Below are 25,970 nucleotides of genomic sequence, written 5' to 3' on the forward strand. Positions count from 1 at the left end.
AGTCCTACATCTAGATACATAGCTAACACTTTTATGTGGTATCTTAAAGTTGTAAGAAGTATAAATGACAATTCTGCAAGGTAATTTAAGTAAATAAAAAGTCCTTTACTTATAGAAAGAGATTCAGGGTGAAGAGAATGAGGAGATTCAGAGTTTTTGATTAAACTAGCATAAAGGGCAAGGAAGCTACTGTTAGAAATCTTACCTTAACATTACACTGAAGTAAAGGTTTAAAGATTTATATATAGTTTCTCCAAAGGTGAAATGACTTATTAGGCTTTGTTCGATGGTGTGAAGGGCAACTGGGTGGCACTGTGTATAGATTTGCAGGCCTAGAGTCTGGAAGATTCATGTTCCTGAATTCAAATCTAGCCTCAGAAACTTACTAATTGTGTGACCCTGGGCAAGTCATTTAAGCTTGTTTGCTTCAGGTTGCTCAACTTTAAAATGAGCTGGAGAAGCAAATGGCAAACCATCCCAGTATCTTTGCAAAGAAATGCCTAAATGGGATCACAAAAAGTTGAACATGACAGAAAAATGACAGAACAACAATAAACTTTGATGTGATGGTACAATATAAGTCTGAAGGAATGAATTGCCTGAATTCCTCTAGTTATACTTCCAGTGTTCCTTTTGGTTGAACAGAATCAACAAAAATAGTGATGGGGATTACTTGGTGATTTCTCTTTTTTCTCATTTTTTAAAGTAGGAATTTTTATTGTTTTGCATGCATATTCCAGTGGATTGTCCCTGACTGTGTAGTCCACTTCCTTCCCAGTTCTAAGTCGAATAACTTGGAATGGAGATAAGGACTAGACCTCTGACTTCATTGATAAATCTTAAGAAACTACAATAATTGAAGCATTCAAGCAGGTTGCTTCAAAATATTTATTGAGAATCTATAGGCAAGGTGCTATATAGTTATAAAATATGTGTGAGGGTACAAAAAAGTGCCATTACCCAAATCACTTAGGTTATAACCAGTATTGACACTTAAAGGATCTACTTCAGTAGACAGATGATAAGGATTGAAACAGTGATTTAATTAGTTTGGGAAACTTTCAGGTGATAGAACTCTCTTTATTACTGCAGGTAAGCACCATCTCTGCAAATTATGGACCCTAGAGAGTTGCCTAGAGCAGGGCTTCTTAAACTTTTTCTACTTTTGACTGCTTTTTACCTGAGATGTTTTTACGTGATCCTGGGTATATAGGTGTATAAAAGAGATATGCATAACTATTTGCTGTTGCCAAATTTTTCACAACCCCCACATTCAGTTTTTCAATCCCATATGGGGTCATGACCGACAGTTTGAGAAGCTGAGACCTAGAGAACTGAGAGCTCAATTGACTTGCCCAGGGTCTCACAGCCTAATAGGTATGACAGGTAGTCCTTGAAACCAAGTTCCCCTTGTTTTTGAGGAATAGCATTCTATCCACAGTTATAAGTTGTCTCTATTGTGGTAAATATTAATCAGTAAAACAATGATGTTGAATGTTGAAATGGATCAACTTGTCCAGGAAAGGTGGGAAATTTGGCATATCTGCCATTGTTCATACAGGGTTGCAGAATGAACTTGAAAGTCCTTTTTGTTGGTTCAATGTTGTTTTTCATTTGAGATGAGCAGGTTCTTTCAGCAGACAATATCCCTTAGGTTTTTTTTTTTCTGCTATTGCAGGGAAAACAAACATGAGGGTGCTTTTATTCCCCACCTTTAGTTCCAGGGAATTGTAAGGAAAACTTAATCATATGTTTCTGATTCTCTAACACACATCTTATTTTTTATTCTGATTCATTTTAACCTCATCCCAATGTTCTCCATAAGAATGCACTAACCCTGAATAATTTTTTGTTTTGTTTTGTTTTTCATTAGAGATTCTTTACAGAAAAGTTGGCATTCTATGCAAATGCATGAAGTGTGCCTTTCTACATTTACAGATGAATGCATGGGTTTCATTCCAGAACCAAGACTTTAGAACTCACAATCTTGGGGGGCGGCTAGGTGGCGCAGCGGATAAAGCACTGGCCCTGGATTCAGGAGGACCTGGGTTCAAATCCGACCTCAGACACTTGACACTAGCTGTGTGACACTGGGCATGTCACTTAACCCCCATTGCCCTGCAAAAAACCCAAAAAACCCAAAAAAAGAACTCACAATCTTGAAAAGATGTTAGCACTTAGGTCTATACTTAATTTGAACTTTTAGAGCACAGAGTGTGAGAGAAGGAGAGAAAGTTGACAATTTTCTGGTTAATTTGCTTTTCAGCAGAGTCACAAATACAATGGATACTTTAAGAGCAGGAGAGGTCTAGAAATAGAGTTCAGTTGATGTGGGAAATTCTCAGGGTGGAAATTCTCTCCACCAATTGCAGATCAGCAATTTAGGCTCTAATCTGTAGTCTTTTTTGGGAGGGACAGTGCAATGAGGGATAAGTGACTTGCCCAGGGTCACACAGCTAGAAAGTGTCAAGTGTCTGATCCTGGATTTGAACTCAGGTCCTCCTGAATCCAGGGCTGATGTTTTATCCACTGCACCACCTAGCTACCCCAAATTTGTAGTCTTATAAAGAGATTTGTCTGTCTGTGGCCACATAATTGTATATGTCAGAGGCAAAATTTAAACCCTTATACTAACATGGGCCCTTTATATACCATGTTCCTCTCAGAAATCATATAATAACTTTAATTGGATTAATTCTGATTGCTTCTGATCTCCTAATTCATTTTATGACCTGATGTGCCACATAATTGGTATTAAAAGTAAGGCAAACTAAAGTCATTCTGAAAGCCTAGTTTATTTGGATCGATTGCTTGTGTGGGTATTTGCCAATTTGGCTACTAACTTATTTACTTATATACTGTATACAGGCCAAGTAACAATTAATCAAGTGACTTCTCTGTCTGCGTGTATGTGTGTTACCTCTTACCACAACTAATCTATAGCCAGGTCCCAAATGCTATATTTTCAGATGAAAAAGACATACATAAAGAAACCATTTTAAGTGGAAGGAGAACATATTTTACAAAGTAAAGTTATTATTGTAATGTGAAAATAGCAAGACAATTTCATTTTTTACCTTCTAAAACATTTCCCTCAGTTCATTTCATTCTCTGTAAAATGGCAATGAAAATCTTTTAGTTTAGTTCCTTCTCTAAAGTGAATGTAGATAATAATATTTGTGGTATCTGTCATAGGGTTGTGAGGAATAAAGCCAATAATGTGCTCAAAGTATCATATAAAACTCAAAGTGTGATGTAAACATCAACCATTAGTATCATTATTATTGTTGTTGCTAATGGATGAGAAATGAGGGATACTTCTGCTTCTGTTAGAATTTATGAAAATAAAAACATGTTGAAGTTAGCTCTTAAATATATGATTCAGGTCTTCTAGTAATACATCTACTCATTGATTATTGGATTAAAAAGTAAGTCATGGGGGCAACTAGGTGGATCTGTGGATAAAGCCCCATCCCTGGATTCACAAGGACCTGAGTTCAAATCTGGAATCAGACATTTGACACTTACTAGCTGTGTGACCCTGGGCAAGTCACTTAACCCTCCCTGCCCTGCAAAAAATAAAAAGTTTTAAAAAGTAACTCACACTTAAGAGAATCAATAGTTAATTTTTATAAACGTAGCTAAGTCCAAATTGAGCCACTAGGTAGTACAGTGGATGGAATACAGGGCCTGGCATAAGAAAAAGGGAGCTGGAGAAGGATATGACAAACATCTCCATTATCTTTGCCAAAAAATCTCCAAATGGGGTCACAAAGAGTCAGACATGAAAACAGCAGCAATGAATCTGTGAAGTAGTCTCACTGTATGTGAGTTTGTACTTTTTGAAGCCACAATTATGTAAAATATGGTGATTTGTTATAGCTCAGTAGAAGTATGCAATGCTAATTTGAAGAGTGTCACCACTTCATAGGGCTCATTATTTTTGCTAATCAGGAGGTAACTATAGTCCAAATACCATAGGAAATTTTAAAATGGGGATGGTAGTATACATTGCTACTAGTGAAGTTAAATGATGTGATTTCTGCAAACAAGAATGTTTAATCCATTTCCCCATGTGGATTATTTGGTCTACATCTGTGAGTCCCCATGGTTGTCATTCACTCCACTGAAGTCTTTTACAATCCCTGGTGTATTTAAAGGCTCAGTTTCTATTCTCCTCTCTATGGGGAAGCCTTTTGTGTTGTATTCCCCAGTAACATGTAATTTCCTTGATAGAAGGGATTTTATTATTATGTCCTTAAAACCCAGCATATTGTCTTACACACAGTAGGCACTTAATAGATTAATAAAATTTGCAATGAATTCACAGCATTTAGAAAAGCCTTGACTTTTTCCATACTCAGTATAAACAGGACAATGTCATCTCCAAGCAAAGCACCAGGTGAGATTTCATTATCTACAGGGCATCCATCTTCCATTTGGCCTTTGCCCAGAATATTCTCTATAATTCTGGCAAAGACCTTTGCTGAACATATGACTCCCTGTTTTCTGCTTCATTTGATACTGATAATTGCTGTATCATTGAATAAAGTTAAGTCTATAGCAGCAGCTATCAAGGAATCTTGTGGACTTCTCACCTTCTCTTTTGTTCATCTGAGTTCATTTTTTTTCTAATCACCAAAAATAAACATAGGCTCTTGACATCCCTATATTTTCCTGGCTATTTGTATGACTGTGTAGACAATTCTGCTATTAAAACACACAAAAACCTGTTTGTGGAAAGCTCCTAATTTGTCCTTTGATAATTCTTTATTCGAGTCATATCCACTAACAGTGGGTATCCCCTACCCTCTGCCCTGAGGACTCTACTCTCCTCTTATATATCATCTTCCTTTGGTGAACTAAGCTGTGTCTATAGATTCAATTATTCTCTTTACTCAGATGATTCCCAGATCTGTAAACCCAGTCCTAATCTCTATCCTGACTTCCAATCCCAAATCATCAAATGTTTCTTGTATATTTCAAACTAGATGTCCCATAGGCAGCTTGAACTCAATGAGTCCCAAAGATAATTCATAATTCATTATCCTCCCCCCCCAAAAAAAAAACCTTCCCAACTTCCCTATTTTCATCAGGGACAAACTACCATTCTCCCAGTCACCCAGAGTTACAAACTCAGTGTCATCCTTGACTCCTGTCCTACATTCAGGTCATATATCCAATTTGTTGCCAAGTCCTATTATTTACAAATCTGTGTTATATAAAATTACACTGCTATAGGCTCTTATCACCTAACACCTGGACTATAGCAATAGCCTTTTGGTTATTCTCCTTGCCTCAAGGGTCTCCCTACTCCAGGACACCTATTGATCAGCCACCAACGTGATCTTCCTATAATCTAAGTCTAACCATGTTATCTCCTTTTTCAATAAACTCCACTGGTTCCCTGATGTCTGTAGAATCAAGCATAAAATATTCTTTCCAGTCTCCTAACTCTACTCCATTCTATATACTCAGTGGTCAAATGATACTGGCCTCCTTGCTGTTCCTCATACACTAACTCCATATCCCTATTATGTGACTTTTTATAAGTTGTCTCCCATACTTTGAATGCTTGTCTTCCTCACCTGGGGCCTCCTGGTTCCCCTGGCTTCCTTCCAGCCCCAGCTCAAATCAAACTGCAGGAGTCTTTTCCCAATTCCCCCTGTCCCTTTCCACTGAGATTATCTACCTTCTAGAATGTTAGTTCCTTGAGAGCAACTCATATTCCAGACAAATAACACTAATACTAATAGACATACAATCCCCTTATCTAGCTATTTCCCACCTCCATGTATTTGTATAATTTATCTCCTTTGTCTGGAAGGGCCATCTTCCACATTTCTGCCAATGAAAATAATTTTCTTTCTTCAAGACCCTTTTCAGATTTCTTTGCTTCCATGAAACCTTTCATGAGGCTTTCTGGAATTCCCCTCTCCCAGAAATGTACCCTCCTCTATTTAACTTTGTCAATTCATGTATCAGAACTTCAGGGTACTTGTTTACATGTCTTATGTCCCTAATAACTTATAAATTCCTTGAGGACAGAAACTGTATATTTATATTTCCTTTTGTATATGTGTATACACACACACACAAACACACAAAACAATAGGTTGTCTCTGTGGAACAAAAGCTTTGTCTGGACATCCAATTCTTATTCTTCTCTATTCTGGCAAAGGAGTGATTAGTTTTTCTCCTTCCTTTTTCTATTAGAAGCTGAATTTTTGCCTGATCCTCCTAGAGAGCTATCCCCCTCATTACCTTACCTCAATTTATTTTAAGTAGTCATATTCAGCTATAGCAGTTAAAGTTGCTCTGGCACTAATTCCTTGGATGGAATTTATTCTAATACATAGCTACAAATGTTTATTAAATTACATAGATTTTATGGACCATTCTGGAAGAAAAATGTCCATTATAACATATACATGTGCACATATTTATTCATGTCTTTGATAAAACCTTATCTTCCAAGTTCTAAACAATTTATTTACCTGGGCACTTGTGGAATGCAATGCATTTGTAAATTAGTAAGCTATTTTTAGAAGAAAAATCTGAAATGTGGACATTTAAAAGGACAGTAACAAGAAACATGCTCAGAGTGACCCATGGTTTTTACAAGTATGCTGCTCTTTTACAATGAAATATTCAATGGAATGTATTACAGAGAGTATGTAATACTTAAAATTTCCAGATGTTCAGATTGTATCTGTCCCTGAAAGTTAATGGAAAGTCAGTTTTTTATATTTCATTTCCTGGATCAGAATGTCATGACTTTTAATACAATGAAACAAAAATTGTCCTACCTTTCAGGAAATCCTATGCATTTCAAATAATGAGAAGAATCTTTAAAGTTCTGAGGTTTGTATCTTTGCTACTTTTGAGCAATTCTCTATTTCTAATCCCTTGGGGAATCGATGTCTGTTGGATCCATTCTGCTAGTGGTCTATAGATTTGAACTACTAGGAATTAGAGAAGATGGCTCCCCAGAGAAGTCTTCTTTGGATTCCCCTTCATCTTTCTCTCTACCATGGGGGTTAAGAAATGATATCTAGATTTCCTGATGATTTCTTAAATTTGTAGACCTTAGATGAAACAATTCAATCATTTTTTTCTTTTCAATTATCCCTCAAATAAAATGGTAGACTATACATTTTCTTATTACAAACTCCAGTAATTCAAGTTCCCGAAGTACACAATCCAAAACCTTTTTGTCATTTTTCGTATGATCTAACATAGCTCAAAATTATGAGGTGTAAGTTCTGGTTAGGAAAAGATTATTCTAACTCGGTAGAGAGGTAAACATCTAAGGAAATCTCAATAGACATGGGAGGATTGTGCCAAATCACCAAAGATTTCGGCAAATCCTTTTTTTTTTTTTTAACCATATGTCCCTCCCTTCCTTGCTCTCAATTCCCTCAACCAAATAGAAGGAACATAATTCAGTTAGGTTCCTGAACATTTTAGCACTTTAGCCAGATGTTTAATTCAAATCAATCAGCTCTATAAAAATGTGTTGTAAATCTTTCAAAAACAGGGTTTTGGTGTGATTCCTTCATTCACTAAGTACTATGTACTATTTCTAGCTAGAATGAGAAAAGCCTTGGGCTATTCCAGTTAACCTTGGAGTTGAATTTCAATATTCTATGGTACCTTCACAGAATCACAAGAGCCTTAGTCATGCAACTTCTATTTATCATTCTTAATATACTTTTAACCTTTCTATGAAGGAAAGAAGTTAATTAGCAATGCTGTAATCAAATCAAGAAGTGAAAAGGGCCAGAAACTTCAGAAATAGCTAGATATTTTCCCTGAGTTTTTGATCCTAGCAGAAAGGAGCAAAGTTCATAAATCCAAAGCCCCAAGAGAAAAAGAGATCAAAATCTCTGTTTGATTAAATCTTGTGCTTAAGGAGAAATTGGTATTGGAAGTAAAAGACCTTAGGATTGATATTGATTTGATTGATAAATCTCTGATTGACAAAATGAAAAACAAAACTCTTTCAAATCTTATTCCATTATTTATAAATTAGTAGTATGTACTGCAGTTCTCTTTTTAGTCATACCCTGTGTGTAGTGTAATACCTATTCAAGCTTTTAAAAGTGTTCTTTGAGAAGCTTATATTCTAGCAGATAGCACTTTATCTAATTGTTTAGCTGTACAATGTACCTATTTTCCTGAGAATGTTGTACAAAACTCTGTAAAGCGATTTTAAAATAAACTTACTTACACATACAATTTACTGAAAGCCCAGAAGTCACTTTGCCCACCCAAACTGAAGTCAAAAAGAGATTTAATATCTCAGTCTATCTAGAAAGACAGATTTTTGAATACATATGTACATACACACACACACACACACACACACACACATATATATATATATGCATAATATTGGAAATGAAAAGCTACCATCAGTGTTAGTAAATACCATTTCTTGGCCTCATCAAAGATGTTTTTTCTATCAGTCTATTAAAGTATGTGTTTTGCAGCTAAGAGGTTAATCTAATTCTCAGAGACCTCTACTCAAGCCTGAAATGAAGTTCCTGTACTTTAATATATATTGCAGACAATATAAGAAAGATTTTTTTTTCATGGCAGGAGAGGGGGGATGAAAAGGTGTGGGTATGTGTAGTATCTGTGTGGTCACAAGAGTTAAACTACACCATAGGTCTACAGTGAATTATAAGGGAACTTGACAGTCAGACTCCTGTATAGTTCATTTATTTGTGTTCGATACTGTGAGGTTCACAATGTCTCAGAATGAAATAGAGTCTTATAATGAACTATATATAGACCAGCTTCTCTGATGACTTATTTTTTTCAGCTATACAATTTTGTCCTCAAGGACTCACATCCAACTTCTAACATGTTACTGGGATTTAAATTTGCATAATAGTGAATAATGTTATCCCTTGAGGTTGTTTTGGTGTTAATGTCTTTATAAATAAAATTATTAAATTGATAACTAATTCACAGATCTAGAAAAAGTTTCATTAGGATGTTATCTCCCATTTCACATGGAAGGTTTTCATGAAGTAATAATTAATTGCATATTTTTCCTACACATTCTAAGAGACTTAAAATGGCTGTTGAACTCTCTCAACTCACCTTGACCCTTAATGAGGAATTGGTTCTTTCTCATTTAAAAATTATAGAGACAGACTGAGGTATTTTCATTCTGTGCCAACTCCCAGCCAAAGGAATTACAGGAGTTGGTAGTGAAGAACCCCAATGAGTTTCATTTGACACAAGCAAAAATTGAGGAACACAGAGTCTGTGGGAACACATCTAAGTTGATTGGACTCAAATATTTATTGCCACTCAGAATGTATTTTCCAAGAAAAGTTGTCCCCGATCTAACCCAAACCCACAGTTCCTAAAACTATTTGACTTCATGAGAGACTAAAGGGAATTGGAGAGAGCAGGAAAATCTCACAGACAATATGTCTTTTTTAAAAAATTAATTAATGTTGGGCTATGAGTAGGTTGTCCCAGGCACATCATTATTCATATAAAGTTTGGGGAACCTCATCTTGAGACAAGATGTTCAGATTCATACATATAAGTTTATGTGTATGTGTATATGCATGTGTATGTATATGTATATATGCATGTGTTCATGTGTATACATACATATATGTATAAAATATGTAAAACCAATATTTTTAAATCCTTGCCTTTCTTGTTTAGCCTTAAAACAAATTATTTCAAAAAAAGCAAGACCATAGACATTCTAAGTATTAAGGTTATGTTAACTATGCCATTTTATTTTGTAGAAAGTTTGGGGTAAGTCATCACTTGGAATGAAGTCATCCCTTAGCAGATAAATGTGGAAAAAAACCATTCTCAGTCAACATGAACAATATCTATGAAACACTATGGTCATGGAGTCCCTTGTAGAAACATTTGTTAGGTGTTTTGTGCAAGTATCTGTACAGATGTGAGGCACCTCTTCCTATTGATTATATAACACTAATAATGGCTTTAGGGAGAAATTAATAGCAAGAAAGAAAATGGTTCCATTCTATTAAAAATGAAATTATTCCTCTCAGAATAGAATTCGTGTAGCTCTTTTATTTTTAGATTTGCTCAAAACGGGTGCTCATTAGGGAGGTATTAAATAACCCTGAAATGGGCATTTCTAAGTGGTTATGAATATCTTAGTTCATTGTAAAGCCTTGTTTTAATACTTAAATTTTGATTCCTAGCTGTTATGGCCCTAGAATTATGATAAAGAATGACTGACTTCAAGTAATCCTCTTTCGTTGAAAAAGCTCAACTTTGAATTCCAGGATTTTCCCAAATTTATCTTTGATAAAAATAAGTTGATACATCTGCAACTACAAAGGGAAAGGAAAAAACAACTCACATTTGTGTTTACAAAGTACTTTAATATGTTATATATTCATATGTATATGCATACACAGATATATGTGCGTGTACATACATTAATAAAGTTCTGCCATTAATAAAGGGATCAGCCAAGAAGCATTTACTAAGTGCCTATGTTTCATGTTTTGTGCTAAAGTACTGTGGATTTTTTGAACTAATAATTTATAACCTCAAGGTGCTTACATTCTATTTGAGGAGATAAAATATAATACAAGTGTATACAGATATATCTTCAAAATCAATGCAAAGTCATGTTTTCCTGCCTTCCCCAAGGGAGGAGAGGGAGACACTATTACTTAGGAGAGAGTCAGGAAAAGTTTTACATTGAAAGTGGTTCTTGAGCTGAGTTTTGAAGGAAACAAAGGATTCTAAGAAATGAAAATGAGGAAAATGCCTTCCAGGAATAAAGGTCAGCCAGTGAAAAGTTACCAAGATGGAAGATAGAGTGTCTTATGTTTAGAACAGCAAAAAGGAAATTTTAGTTGCATGTAGAGTATGTGAATGAGAATAATAAACCTGGAAAGATAGGTTGGGACCAAGTTATAAAAATGTTTTAATGCTAAACAGAGGAATTAACTAGTAATAGGTCCTTGGGTAATTCACAACCTAAACCAGCTTTTTTCTTCTTGGTAAGATGATAGGTTAAATTAGATAATCTCTAAGGTCCTTTCCAATAAGTGATTTTTCATGCTGTGCATCCATGGGATTGATAATAATGAGTCACTGCTAGTAGGAAAGTCCTTTTATCTATTTTCCAGAAATAATAATGAATTATATTGAACCATCTATGTGATCTCACACCATCCCTCTTATGACTAGTGACACACATTTATAAGACAAGTGGCTCAATGTGATGAATATAACAGGTATATATGGAAAAGAGTGAACCCAGCTGCTCTCGGTAGATAAAACACATAGTAGGTGCTTAATAAATGTTTGATTGATACCTAATTCTTTTTTCTTGACCATAGTGTTAGAATCATTATCTCATCCAGGTTCAAACCTATCCAAAAATGCAAACATGCCTGCCTGAAAGTTTAACAAAAAACAAATTTTAAGGTTAAAGGTCACCAGACAAGGTTTCAACAAACTATTCACTAAATACAAATCATATTTATTAAATCTTTGCACTAAACCAAAAGAAAGGGAGGAAAATCACAATTTACAAATCTTTCTGAAGTGCTTGCTGTTTTATACTGCTTCATCATGTGGGTTCACATTTGGTAAGGTCTTTTTTTCCTTGAAATTAAGTAAAGACATATATATATATACAAATGTCAGAACTTACCTAAGCAAACTAAATTTGTCCTAGTACAGAAGAAGGCAGATTTAGAAAGAACAAGAGAAGATTATTACTAATCATCTGAAAGCACATTGCTGCCTAAAGAGGAGAAAAGGCCCAATTTTGCACACATAATACCAAAAAGGGGGACAGCTATGTGGCATAGCAGATGGAGTACCTGGCCTGGAGTCATCATCTTCCTGAGTTCAAATCTAATCTCAGACATTAGATGTGTAACCCTGGTTAAGTCATTTAACCCTGTTTGCTTCAGTTTCCTCATCTGTAAAATGAACTGGAGAAAGGGCAGCTATATGGCGCAGTGGATGGAGCACCGACCCAGGAGTCAGGAGTACCTGAGTTCAAATTCGGCCTCAGACACTTAATACTTACTTACTAGCTGTGTGACCCTGGGCAAGTCACTTAACCCCAATTGCCTCACTAAAAAAAAAAAAAAATTTTAAATGAACTGGAGAAGGAAATGGCAAACCATTCCCATTATCTTTGCTGTAAAAAGCCCAAATGGGGTCATGAAGAGTTGGACATGACTGAAACAACTGAACATCACCAACACCAAAGCCCAAAAAGTCAGACTTGACCAAAGCATTTGGTTTGTCTCCAGTGCAAATTTCATGTTTCCTCATTGTCATTTGTGGGCTCATCCAGTACTGCTAATATTCTGTATTGTAAAGAATTAATCGTTTTTTGAGGTTTTTATGCCTCAGCGCTCACTGGCCTGGGGCTCCACAAACTGCACGGTGCTCCACCTACTGGTTGTAGCCTTTGCCAGGGCTCTGGCACCTCATGTCATCACCACTCGCTGATGCCTACATGGGCCTGGCAAAATTATAATGATTGGAAGCCTAGTGAGGGCAGTCATGTGACTGTCAGAGTGGCCATCCAGTTGGCTGGGGGCTGTGTGGAGTGTGCTGGGAGGAAGGAAATTATTTTTCCAGCATTCCAGCTGGAAGCTAGAAGGTGCTGGAAGAGGCTGTGGTGTATTCTCAGCTGATTCTTGGGTGGTGGTGTTTTTTCAGGTTGTATAATTTCCCTTTCCCCATTTTATTTCCTTTCCCTTGATCCTACTGATCCTGTTTCTGTTTGTGTTTTGTTTTTTTTTTTTTAAAGTTCGTTCTAGTTAAAATAAATCCTGTTCTGTTTTGAGGGAGGCTGATGGTCTCCTTCCTTGCCCAAATATTGTGTCAAGATGCTTAACTAACAATCTCCAATTAAAAATTGGTCCCCACAGTGTGTTTCATAAAAGCAGGGGCTGTGCCTTATCTATTTATAGTTCTTCCTCTAATACCCAATGCAGTGTTGTACATATAGTAGAAGCTTAAAGCCAAAAATGTGTTAATTTGTATCAAATATCTCTGATAAGAGTCTGATTATTAAGACCTATAGGGAAAGGCTACCAATATAGAAGACCCATAATATTTGCCAATATATATGTTCAAAGGATATAAATAGTTCACAAAGGAATGAATGAATGAACAAATGAAAACGAACGAATGAATGAATGAATGAATGAAATTTAAGTTCTTACCATGTGGCAAGCACTATGCTAACTGCTAGGGTTACAAATACAAGGAAGCAAGAAAGTCTGCCCTCAAAAAGTTTGCTTCTAATAGGGAAAGGCAACACATACAGGGAGAGCAAGAATGAGGAAGGAGTGTCACATAATTGGCATAACCTTTCCAAGAAATTGGTTACTATTCTCAGAACTGAAGTTGGAAATCAAAGTAGAATGATGGAATTTCAAGCAGAAATGGCATGGAGATAGCCAAGAAATGGCTTGATGAACCTAGGTCTGGGTAAAAGCTGACCAATCAGAACCCTTAGATAAATGCCAATATCATTATCACTCAAATTATCCGATTTCATCTCATTCCACATGTTGGTTTCTTTGGAAATTAGGTAGCACTATGAAGGGAAGGAGGAAAGGAAAGGCTTAGGCATTTATAAAGTACCTTTTTCATGATTCCATCACCAGTGCTCTATCTACTGCATTGCCTACCTGCTGAGGTTTGTTAGTGAAATAAATACCTCAGTTTCATTTTGGATAAAAAGTTGAATGATGAGTTTGCATTTGTTAATGAACAGATTCAGCTTTAAGAAAAAGTTGTGAAGTTGTTAAAAATGTAGGTAACTGCTGCCTCTTCAATCTCTGCCCCCTTTCTCCCAGGTAGAATCTTCTGTGTTCCAAGTTCTCATGGCATGCCTTCTTGCCTCTATAATCTTTTCAAAGAAAAAGACCTAAGTGTTCATGATAAGATCTGATAAAGTTTCATTAATACGTCTACATATTTGCAGCAGAATTCCCATTTTTAACAAGGGACAGGGGGCAGCTAGATGGCATAGTGGATAAAGCACTGGCCTTGGATTCAGGAGGATCTGAGTTCAAATTCGGCCTCAGACACTTGACACTTACTAGCTGTATGACCCTGGGCAAGTCACTTAACCCTCATTGCCCCACAAAACGAAACAAACAAACAAACAAAAACACAGGACACAATATGCATCAACCCTTAATTTTAGCATTTTAGGCATCAGTGAGACATATTGGGGAGATATTTCTAGCAATGAGAGTTCCTAATGTCACTATGAATCATACAGACTTTGACAGAGAACCAAACCTGTTGCTGTCAGCAGTCGGCAATAACAATGAAGCATTTTGGACCAATTTTCTAATAGGTTGGATGCTAAGAAGAGATTCTAGGGGGTCACAGATTTATAGAAAAGTATTTTTACATTTTTCACTTGTGACAACATAATATATTACCTTTTCTTTGTGAATTCAGAATATCCAGAATTATTGGAGCTTGTATAGTGAAGAAGCCAAGGTATTTTAATATATCTTATCCATGCTAACAAAATCATCAGGGTCAAGCTGGTGAGTATTTCTCAAATGAGGAATCATAATGTGTTGGAATATTTTCCCCAAATTTTCCCAACAATAATTTTTTGTTAAGAATGAGTTCTCTTGGGGGCGGCTAGGTGGCGCAGTGGATAAAGCACCGGCCCTGGATTCAGGAGTACCTGAGTTCAAATCCGGCCTCAGACACTTGACACTTACCAGCTGTGTGACCCTGGGCAAGTCACTTAACCCCCATTGCCCCGCCAAAAAAAAAAAAAAAAAGAATGAGTTCTCTTAAAAATAAAAAAAATAAAAAAGAATAAGTTCTCTTTAAATTAAAGTTCTTATAGGAATCTTATGATAAGATATGCTATTATTTTTACAGGAAGGACAATATTCCAAACCTACATTTCAATTAAACTTAAATCAAAATAGTGAAACTCCTCCCAAACACCATTGTTTAGTGCAGGATATATTTCATCTTCCATATTGTGGTGATGGAGGAATGAGAATTTTGTGCCATAAACAAAACCATGAGCTTTGGGGATCTACTTTGGAGAAATAATTTACTTCACCAGGCAACTATTTGCAACATTAATGGACATGCTGCATAATTTCCAGTGAAGTCAATGAGATTCATGAGGCTTAAATGCCCTTTGAAGACGTTGGGGGTTTAAATCCTGGTAGAGATTCTCTTGACAACATTTACATCCTTATCCAAAATGTCAAATGAAAAGATTTCCTTGCCAAGTTGGGGATGCGTCCTTTCAATAAGGGACTGCTGCCCAGAATTTTGCCTTCCTTTAGAAATTCAATTAGGAAGTGCTTACCATTCTAGCCCTGCTTAAAAACAAAACAATACAAAAACAAAGACAGCCATGATATATGACACATTGTCAGTATCCCATTCCATTTACAGTTCAAATGGAAACTTATAAATATAGGATTCATGCCAGTGTGCTTGTTTGGTGGGGTAAAGCTGGGCATGATGATGGCAAAGAGATTAAATAATTGTAATGGTGGAAGGATTCAATATATATAGGTGTTTCTTGCCTTTGTCATATATACAGAGCTTCTCTTAATTTCTGTAGGTGCTATGGGCCTATAAAAGAAAAGGAGATATATCTACTTATGTTTTGGCACCATTAGGCATTCGCTGGAATATGGAATCAGCTAACTGTCACATATCTAGCTCTATTTTTCAATGTCAAGGACCATTGTGGGGAGAGGGACAGCTAATATAGTATAATTTTGGCATATTAGCAATGTTGAAAGGGTAGGGTGGAAAAACCCAGGATTTTGTTACTTGAACATTTTTTTTCAAGAAAAATGATCAAATCTCTACAATGGAAACTTTTACCGGATTTGGGAATCAGTTATGGATAAAATTTCACCTCTTTAATTTTGAATTTGAATGCTGTGCAGAATCACTTACCATATATTGGGAGTGGGGATGAGAAGAAAAAAAATTATGTTGGGGAAAAATGGGAAGGAAAGATGTTACTTTTTTAAAGTAGGGGGACATATGTACCTCCAAGACAAGCCTTTAATGTTGGATCATTTTTGGGAAAAAATGTTAAACTTTTCATTATCTCTTGCAATAGCTTAACAGATGGTATCATTGGTTCAGTCTTTTACTGTCTATACTTCTTAACCTTCTGAAAGATTGACAGTGTCTAAAACTTTCTTTTTACCTTTCATAATCACTAACAGTATTGTATACACGGTAAGAATGAAATGTAAGTTTCTTATGAGTAGGGATTGTTTCATTCTTTGTATTTGTATTCTTAGTACCTAGCAGAGTGCCTGGGTCATAGTAACTGCTTAATAAATGCTTGTTGATTGATTTGATAAATACTTGCTGCTTGATTTACTTATTAATTGATTACTCTATTGAGGGTAGGTATTTGTATTATGTAACTAGACCTTAAATAGGATTACTTGGGCAAGGCAGTGAAAGCATTAAAGGATGAGATATATTATTAATCTAGCATGCAATATCTTATAATTACTTAAAATGGACTGGGACTGAATTTTCTTTATTTGAATCACTTGATAAAATATATTCCCATAGAACAATTACAAATAAATAAAATAATATATATAAATACACACTCACATACATATATATACACACACATGCACATTAGACACATACAAACACACACCTTGAAAGATGTTAAGGAATATATGTATATTAATAGAGAAAGGTAAAGGTTTTTTTTTTGTTTCTTTAAATTAAGTTCATAACATTTCAAATCATTTGTTTGATGGTAAAATAAGGGAAAACAAATATTGTTGAAAAAATCCTATGTGCCGTAGCATAAAGTAAACCCACTGTGTCCTAGACATTACAATTTTCCTTTTCTTATAAATTAGTATTTTGTTAAAAAACTAAGACTCCATTGGACATTTAGAATTATTTGCATTTCCCTCACAAGGAAATGAGTTGGTATAAATAGATATATAATTCCTGTTTTCAAATTATTTTAAAGGGAGGAAAGATCCCAATTCGATGGACATCTCCAGAAGCAATTGCATACCGAAAGTTTACATCAGCCAGTGACGTATGGAGTTACGGAATTGTTCTCTGGGAGGTGATGTCCTATGGAGAGAGACCATACTGGGAGATGTCCAATCAGGATGTGAGTATATTGTAGTCTTTGAGTTATTTGCTCAGATAAAGAATCAAGCTGTGCAAGGAAGTGGAGCATAATAAAACCAGGTGGCTTCTTGTTTTTGACATTGAAGCAGAAAAAGTAGAAGAAATGAAAATACTTCCAGGTTGTACAAAGGTTTTAGTTAAATTCTTTTGAGAGGGTTTTGCTCCCTATGACAGAGTTTACAGATGAAATACAAAATGAAAGCATTTATACTAAGATTTTAATGAAACAAATAGCCATGGAGACAACGATGGATAGCAGGCAGAAATATAGAATTTGATTTATTTGAGAGATTTTTGCCAGGGAATTGTTTTTATGCAACATTAGTAATATACTCATGTCTTTTATCCTTTGGAGATCTAATTAATACATCTATGCCAACATTTTTGTTTACTGAAGTATAGCATTTCCCAAAGTAAAATTTTTAAAAAATCTATCATTTCATTTCCCTTGACATATTAAGCCTAAATGTATTCCACATGAGTCAGTAATAACCTGAAGTCTCTAAATCTGGGGTTCTTAATCTTTTTATTTTATCACAGTCCCCTTTGATAGTCTGGTTAAGTCTATGGACCCCTTTTCAAAATAATGTTTCAAGTACATAAAATATAATAAAGTTTAAAAAGAAACTATATTAAAATTCAATTATAAAAAAATTAATGGGATTAGTGACCCTAAAGTTGAGAACCCTTGCACTAGAAAGAAAAAAATTAACGTCTTGTATAAACTGTGCTTGTTTCCAAAAATATCTTAATATTTTTGCCACTTTTTACTCAATGCATTTAATATAAAGTTGGTGTATAAGTTGGTTTTCTCCTCTTTTTGCCAAAATATAGTGTTGCATCACACTTACCTTGTTCCAGTGTGATGCCATTTCAATTACTCATATTAAAATAAATGCAGATTTGTCTCTTTTTTGTCTCTGTACCTCTCTTTCCAACCCCTCTCCATGCTGTTAAAAATCATCTTAATTTTTTTTTTTTTGGTAAGGCAATTGGGGTCAAGTAACTTGCCCAGTGTCACACAGCTAGTGTCAAGTGTCTGAGGTCGGATTTGAACTCAGGTTCCCCTGAATTCAGGGCTGGTGTTTTATCCACTGAGCCACCTAGCTGTCCCCCATATTAATTTTTAAAACAAGATTTTAGGGTGTTTTATTTTACTGCTCTGCGTTTTGGTAACAGATGTAACATAAGAACCTGATTTTTTACTCTCTAGGTGGGTGTATTCTAGTGCATGAGTAAGATTGAATTACATTACAAAAACATGCCAGCATACCAAGTAAAGAAATAGGGAAGTTATTTCATTTGGTATCAAGTAATCCCCAATTTGAAGTATAATCTAAAAGCCAATTATTGTGTTTTTCTCTTGCTCTTAATTCATACTAATAGTCCACTCACCTGTATTATAATGCATAATGTTATGCTTTAATATCACAAGCATCTTTATATGAAAGATTTTCATCTCTTTTGTGAAACACTATGAAGCTATACAAAGTTATGTGGCCTGGTTTATTCTGGTAGGTCAAGGCTCTCAAGGTCTCTAGATGTTACTTTTTATTTGATCAATTAAGGAGATTGGACACAGTGGAAAGAGTACTGATTTGGGAGTCAGAGAAACAGGGTTCAAATTCTAGCTGTCATTTACTGCTTTTTTGATCTCTCTTTGAGCCTCAGTTTACTCATTTGTTTAGTAATGATGTTGGACTAGATAATGATCACATTCAATCTAACTTAAAATGCAAGATGAGTTCTCAATACATTCTAGCTTTAAAATGTGATTATTGAGTTGTTCAGTCATTTCTCAGTTATGTCTGACTTTTCATGACCCTGTTTGGGGTTTTTGTGGCAGATACTGGTATGGTTTGCTATTTCTTTCTCCAAGTCATTTTACAGAAGAGGAAACTGGGCAAACAGTGTTAAGTAACTTTCCTATGATCATTCATCTAATAAGTATTTGAGGCTGGATTTGAACCCCATAACTCCTGAATGAAATTAATACGTTTTGCTCCTTTTACTCATAGTATACCTGACTCTGGATAATAATCAAAATTTAAATTATCTAGTCCAATCCCTTAATTTTATAGGTGAAGAAAAAGAATGAGACACATTGAGAAACTCTCCCAAGATTCCACAAGAGCTGGGATTTCAACTCTAAATCCAACATTCCTTATTTCTATGTCATCATACCATTGTAGTTTTCTGCCTAAATTTTTCATATTTTGACTGAATAACTGTAGATTGCCTTGGACTTCATCATCACTGCAATATCTATCTCCCCAAATATTTCTTTTAATTTGAATTTCATCCAGTCCAACCATTTGAGTAGGCTCTTTGTATATAGAGTAACCTACTTTGCTTTGACCTTCCATTATGTAGCTTTTGCCTGACTCTCTAATTTGCTGCATCATTTACTTTATTGATAAACTGGAGGGGTTACCCTTGCAAGCAATTAGAGAATAGGAACATTTTGTTTAAACATTAAACTCTCTGTGTTAATGGACTCTGCTGCAGGGATGGAGTAAAATAAGTTTAATTGCCCTTTCTGTTTTCGGAAACTTTGCTCTTTTGCACAGGTAATTAAAGCTGTGGATGAAGGCTACCGACTGCCACCTCCCATGGACTGCCCAGCTGCCTTATATCAGCTGATGCTGGACTGTTGGCAGAAGGACAGAAACAACAGACCCAAGTTTGAGCAGATTGTCAGCATTCTGGACAAGCTAATAAGGAATCCCAGCAGTCTGAAAATCATTACCAATGCTGCAGCAAGGTGACACATCATATTCTTCTTTATGCACTCATACTGAAAATTAATGCATTTGCTTTTTCCACCTACAGTGATTAAAATGTGTTCATTTTCCCACCCACTTTCTCAAATGTATTCATTGTGATTCTCAGTCCTCAAGGCTGGAAAGAGCTTGATGATTTTTCCTGCAGAAAAATCCATTCAATTGAATGGGTATTTGCTAACAGTGATCAAAAAGTGGGAAGTAAGGATGGGATGCTGAATCCACCTTGAGACTGAAATATGAGAAATTATTGGACTTCCAAAATCTGAGGTGATCCCAAAGGCGGCATAGCTTAGCTGCCAAAGAGTCAGGCATCATCATCTTCATCTTCTTCATCATCATCATCATCATCCTCATGATGCAATCTATTATGTTTTAAAGATGAACACTTTTATCCTAACAAACCTGTTAAGTAGGTAGTACTGTTATTATTATTCCCATTTAACACATGCAGAAATTAAATTCTGAGTGCTTAAGGGACATGCTGCTACATGTACCCGTTACAGTCTCTGATGGAGGGAAATACAGTTGTTGCTTGCCCCCCACCATCTACCCCTGTCATTCTTCTCTTCACTATGTCAGGGAGAGAATCCTCCCACCTCCCTCTTATCTTCCTATTTTCCCTCTACAGAGAGAGCCTTAAAACTTCTACTTCAGGGAGAAAACCCTGCCCCCTATCCTGATCTTGCATAACATCTTTTCTTCCCTCTTTGAGAAGAAATAGAGCTCCAAGGATCTAAAGCAATATAGACCTCCTTTCAAGGTAGCCAGAGTCATGGTCAAACACTTCCTGAAAGATTGTTATTTAGGTTGTGTTGTTTCCATTCACATTCTTGCAGTGTGTGTGTGTGTGTGTGTGTGTGTTTCTTGGTTCTGCTTTTACTTCCCTTTTCCCCTAAGTTTGTCTCTTCATGTTTCTCTATATTCTTTATATTTGTTTTTGCTTATACCATTGTAATATTTCATTTCCTTCACCTACTACAATTTGTTTAGCCATTTACCAGTTGATGAACATCTATGTTGTTTCTAGTCCCTTGAAAACTACAAAAAAGTGTAGTTATAAATAGTTTGGTGTATATGAGACCTATCTTTGGTGTCCTTGGGCTACGAGTCTAGCAATGGTATCTGTAGATCAAAGTTTATGAATATTTTATTAATGTCTTGGCATCATTCCAAATTTTTTTCCAAAATAGTTGGAATAAACCACAGCTCTGCCTATAGTACATTATTCTTCATACTTTTTCCTTTTATTCCTTCTCCTTCTCCTTCATGCTGTACCTTCCAAAGACAGAGTTTCTTTAGAATTTACCCCCTTTCTTTTGTTCCTCCATGATTTCCCATTGAATTTAAAACATTCCAACACCAAATTCATTATTTGTGTTTTCAGTATTCCTTTGTCTAGTTCAGATAAAACTTAAGTTCACATATAACCTATTCCTCCCATCCCTTACTCCATATATAGTTTTTCACAAAGACAGATTTTCTTTACCTAAATTTGCATTACACAAATTTGATTTTAGATAAATAATTCTGAAGGAAATATGCATTCCAAAACAAAAAGCCACAAACCCCAACATATATTAACTTTACTCTGTATAGTACTCTGCTCTCTTTTTCCCTGTGGCCTCCCACCCTTCCCATCCATTACCCTCCACTACCAAAAAAATGAAAAAACAAAACCAAAAGCCCTCCAAGTGAAAGCAGAAGATCACACAGAGAGACTACCACTGCAGCTGCAGCCTCCACCACCACCACCGATCCCAGTGTAGGCTGAGACTTCTGACACCTAGAGAGGAAACATTTACCCCACTCCAGCCACCTGCCTGTCCAGCCTTAGCTTGTCTGTCTGCTGCTTATTTCTGGAGTAGCTATGTTTATTCCCACCCCTGTTTGTTTTTGCTACTATTCTTTTTTTTTTTTTTTGTGAGGCAATTGGGTTAAGTGACTTGCCCAGGGTCACACAGCTACAGTTAGTAAGTGTTAAGTGTCTGGGGCCAGATTTGAACTCAGGTCCCCCTGAATCCAGGGCCAGTGCTCTATCCACTGTGCTACCTAGCTGCCCCCTCTCCTACTATTCTTACTTCTCTGTCTCTAGTCCCTAGGTGTCCTTGAACTGTGGAATGTTCACCCTTTCCTGCTTCCCTTCCATTCCTCCTCCTGCAAATTCACATTATGTGAAAAATCCCTTTACTTGGAGGTCTGCAGAAAGGTCCACTTGCATAAAATAAGAACTGTCTGTATAGATTCTTGTGTATCCCAATTAAATTCCACCCTTCCTTCCTCTTTCTTCTCTATTGCATTATTTTTCCTTCCCTTTTCTTTTTTCTCCTAATATTATTAAAATAGAACAAAACAGGTCCCTTGTACTCTGCCTAAATTAGTCCCTCTTTGACTCTTGAAGGAATTGGGGAGCACTCATTTTGTCCTCCCACATTAGGATATAAACTCTTCATCATTTTATATCTACCTCCAGTTGTTCAAATGTCTGTTTTATGTTTATCTTTACTCTTTTTGATAGTGGATTATTATTATTATTATTATTATTATTATTATTTGGTGAGGCAATTGGGATTAAGTGACTTGCCCAGAGTCACATAGCTAGTAAATGTTAAGTGTCTGAGGCCAGATTTGAACTCAGGTCCTTTTGAGTCCAGGGCCGGTGTTCTATCCACTGTGCCACCTAGCTGCCCCAATAGCGGGTTATCTTAAATCTTTCTTTTCCAGTCTTTCAAGTATTTCTTGTCTCAGAATCATTGATCTAGTCCAATCTAATTTTCAATGAGTCTGTTTGCTAGGTAACATTTTTCACCTCCTCTACTGAACTATTTATTCTTCTTTCAATTCCTTCTCTAAAACTAACAATTTATTTATATAGCCATTAAAAAAAAAAAGTCTAGCTTCATTCTTTCCAGGAATTCTAGTAGTAGTCCATTAGTTTTATTTGAGACATTTCATGTAGATGGTATGATTTTTTTTTCTTGTGTTGTATTTCTTTCTTGAAATATTCTGGCTCTATAACATTTCGTGGTTGTCGTTGTCATCATTTTTTTTTATTTGTGCTTTCATTTTTTCTAACCTTAGCTCCTGAAGTGGGACTAAATGCTAAAGTAGTCTATTTTTTCCCCATATTGTTAGATAGGGTGAGAAGGAAGGAAGGAAGGAAGGAAGGAAGGAAGGAAGGAAGGAAGGAAGGAGGGAAGGAAAAAAAGAGGGAGGGAGGGAGAAAGAAATGCAAATATGATGAACTGTCATTACTTGGTCATTATCATAATAGAACACTTAAAACTTTTGAAGAATGGAAAGTTTCCAAATGTACTAAATATTTTTAAACAACTAATATACAGTTTTCTCTAGTAATTATGGTTTACTAATTGTGGTAACAGTAAAGGTCAACTTATTGGATTACTCAAATTATGTGAGCATAGTTTATTAATTACAATTTGCTTCTGAAGCTCAGATTTCATTTTATAAGAAAAATAACAAATCTTTGATTTGAAGTCATCTAAATTTTCTACATTAAATACCTATTATTAGTTTTTTTTTAAAGAGTCTCAAGGATCATTTAAGAAATTGCATGTCATTAAACATAGTAAACCAAATTGAATATGTATGATGTGAACAAATGTCTTAAAAGAGAAGTATATGTTCAATGTGTTGAAACCCATAGAGTAATCATTTGAAACATTTAATGAAAATCAGCATTTTAAAAATTTTGTACATTTAATGTAAAATTAAAGAAATGGGCATTCATCTTGAGTCATGCTTGAAATCCTGATTATAGGCCTCAGAAAAGGTTATAGTACTATTGGATTATGAGGATGTATATTTTTCTACTGAGATTATTTGAATTTTATTACCGTTATGGAGTGTAACATAAACTACCACAAATCACACATTTTTTAAAATGTGCCTTCCATTAGCAGAGGAAAAGATTTCGAATCTATTTGGTTCTTCTGGCCTTTGAGACGATGAAGCATCTTTAGCACCAGTGTATCTAAACACATCTTGATGGATGACATGTCATTTCAGCCTTGGCGCTTCACGATATCTGATGTGATTTGTCTTATATCTTCTTTCCATTCGTAGTCTTTGGCTTGTTTCTGGCCTTTCCCACAAATAATAGTATATACCAGTGACATTCCTTATACACATTAAATCACCTATTATTAAGCTTGTATTCTAGTAGAGGCCTAAAAAAAACCACACAACAAAAAACCAGAAACCCTAATCCATGAAAGAAGCTCATTGTGCAAATTACATTGCCTTTCTATATTGATTAAGATTAATATTATTTTGATATAAGATTAATATTATTTTGAGGTCATAGCTGTTGTTTGGTTGTTGTTCTTTTGGTTGATTTGTTTTTATGTCCAGGGAATGAAGTGAGAAGTTTATTTGTGTAGGATGAACAAAATAAGTGATATTGTACTATGGTCTAAGACCGTGAGTTTTAAAGTAAGATCACTTGGGTTTGAATCCTACTTTTAATACTTACTGACTATGTGAGTTTGGGCCAATCACTTAATGTCACTTAATCATTTAATGTTACCTCATATAAGGAATGAGGGGGTTATATAAATATTCTTAGTATAGAGTCCATATACTTTTTTTAATCTGATAACTATATTTTCAATATAGTTGGTTTCATTTGTAATCATACGTATTTTATTTTTCTTACTTAAAATTATTATTCTGAGAATGGATCCATAGGTTTCTCCAGACTGCTAAATAGATACTCAAGTTACCCAATAAACAGTTATTAAGCACATGCTATGTGCCAGGAACTGTGCAAAGCTCTGGGAAGACAAAAAGAGACAAAAGACAGTTTCTGCCCTAAAAGAGCTTAATAGTAAATAACAGAATGAAGGTAGTACAATTAAGAGGGGTTAAGAAAGGCTTTCTTTAAAAGATGGGATTTTAGTTTGGACTCAAAGGAAGTCAGAAGAATCAATAGGTGGAGTTTTGGAAGGAAAGCATTCCTGGAATGGGAGACAGCCAGAGAAAATGTCTGTAGCCAAGAAATGGACTTTTTTGTTCATGGAATAGCCAGGAGTCCAGTGGCACTGGAGTGAGGAATGTGTGGCAGAAAAGGCAGGTGGGGCTTAATTATGAAGGCCTTTTAAGACCAAAGAGTAGACTTTGATCTTGAAAGTTACAGCAAGCCACTGGAGTTTATTGAGGATGTATCATAGCACATACATGACAGAAAAGATTAAGAATCTAGAACTAGACTAGACTGAACTAGACAATCTTTAAAATTTCTTTCAAATCTAGATCCTTTATTTTTTTTTTGGTGAGGCAATTGGGGTTAAGTGACTTGCCCAGGGTCACACAACTAGTAAGTGTCAAGTGTCTGAGGTCGGATTTGAACTCAGGTCCTCCTGAATCCAGGGACAGTGCTCTATCCACTGTGCCACCCAGGTGCCCCTCTAGATCCTTTTTTATCCAGACATAATTTCCTCCTTTTAGCATACTCTGTTAGTGAAAACTTCCTCCATCAATCCAGATTGGCAACTATCATCTAACTTGAAGGGGAGGGAGGAAGGGAGGGAGATAGAGAGACAGACAGAGAGAGAGCGAGAGACAGAGAGACAGAGACAGAGAGAGAAAGAGACAGAGAGACAAAGAGAGAGAAGGGAGGAAAGGAGGGAGGGAGACAGAGAAGATGGGAGGGAAGAGACAAAGACAGAGAGACAAAGGAGAGAAAGAAAGAAAGAAAAAAGTTATCTTAGTCTCTAAGAGTATATATAGTACAGAAGAATTACCAGTTGTCAGCCTTAGACACTAAGTGGTTGTGACTTGAAATTAAGGTCACACAGCTATTATGTGTCAGACAAAGAATGTGAGCCAAATATTCTTGACTGTAAGTATTGTCCATGATCTTCTTCACCATGCTTCACCATCTTTGATGAAACTAAAGATTTTGTAGCTTTTATATGATTTGTCCCAATTAACCTCAAAATGTTTTCTTTCATTGTAACCAAGATA

General features: G+C 35.7%; 1 protein-coding gene across 1 annotated transcript in view; it reads left to right on the top strand.

Moving 5' to 3' along the window:
- The window catches only part of EPHA3 (EPH receptor A3), a 420,397-nt gene that overhangs the window by 367,527 nt on the left and 26,900 nt on the right, over window positions 1-25,970 (top strand). Inside the window, exons 14-15 of the mRNA XM_043996808.1 lie at window positions 17,030-17,179; window positions 19,770-19,963. Of these exons, the coding sequence (XP_043852743.1) occupies window positions 17,030-17,179; window positions 19,770-19,963 (344 nt within the window). The remainder of the gene's footprint in view (window positions 1-17,029; window positions 17,180-19,769; window positions 19,964-25,970) is intronic.

The sequence above is a fragment of the Dromiciops gliroides genome, chromosome 3 (genome assembly GCF_019393635.1).
Source record: "Dromiciops gliroides isolate mDroGli1 chromosome 3, mDroGli1.pri, whole genome shotgun sequence".
Lineage (NCBI taxonomy): Eukaryota > Metazoa > Chordata > Mammalia > Microbiotheria > Microbiotheriidae > Dromiciops > Dromiciops gliroides.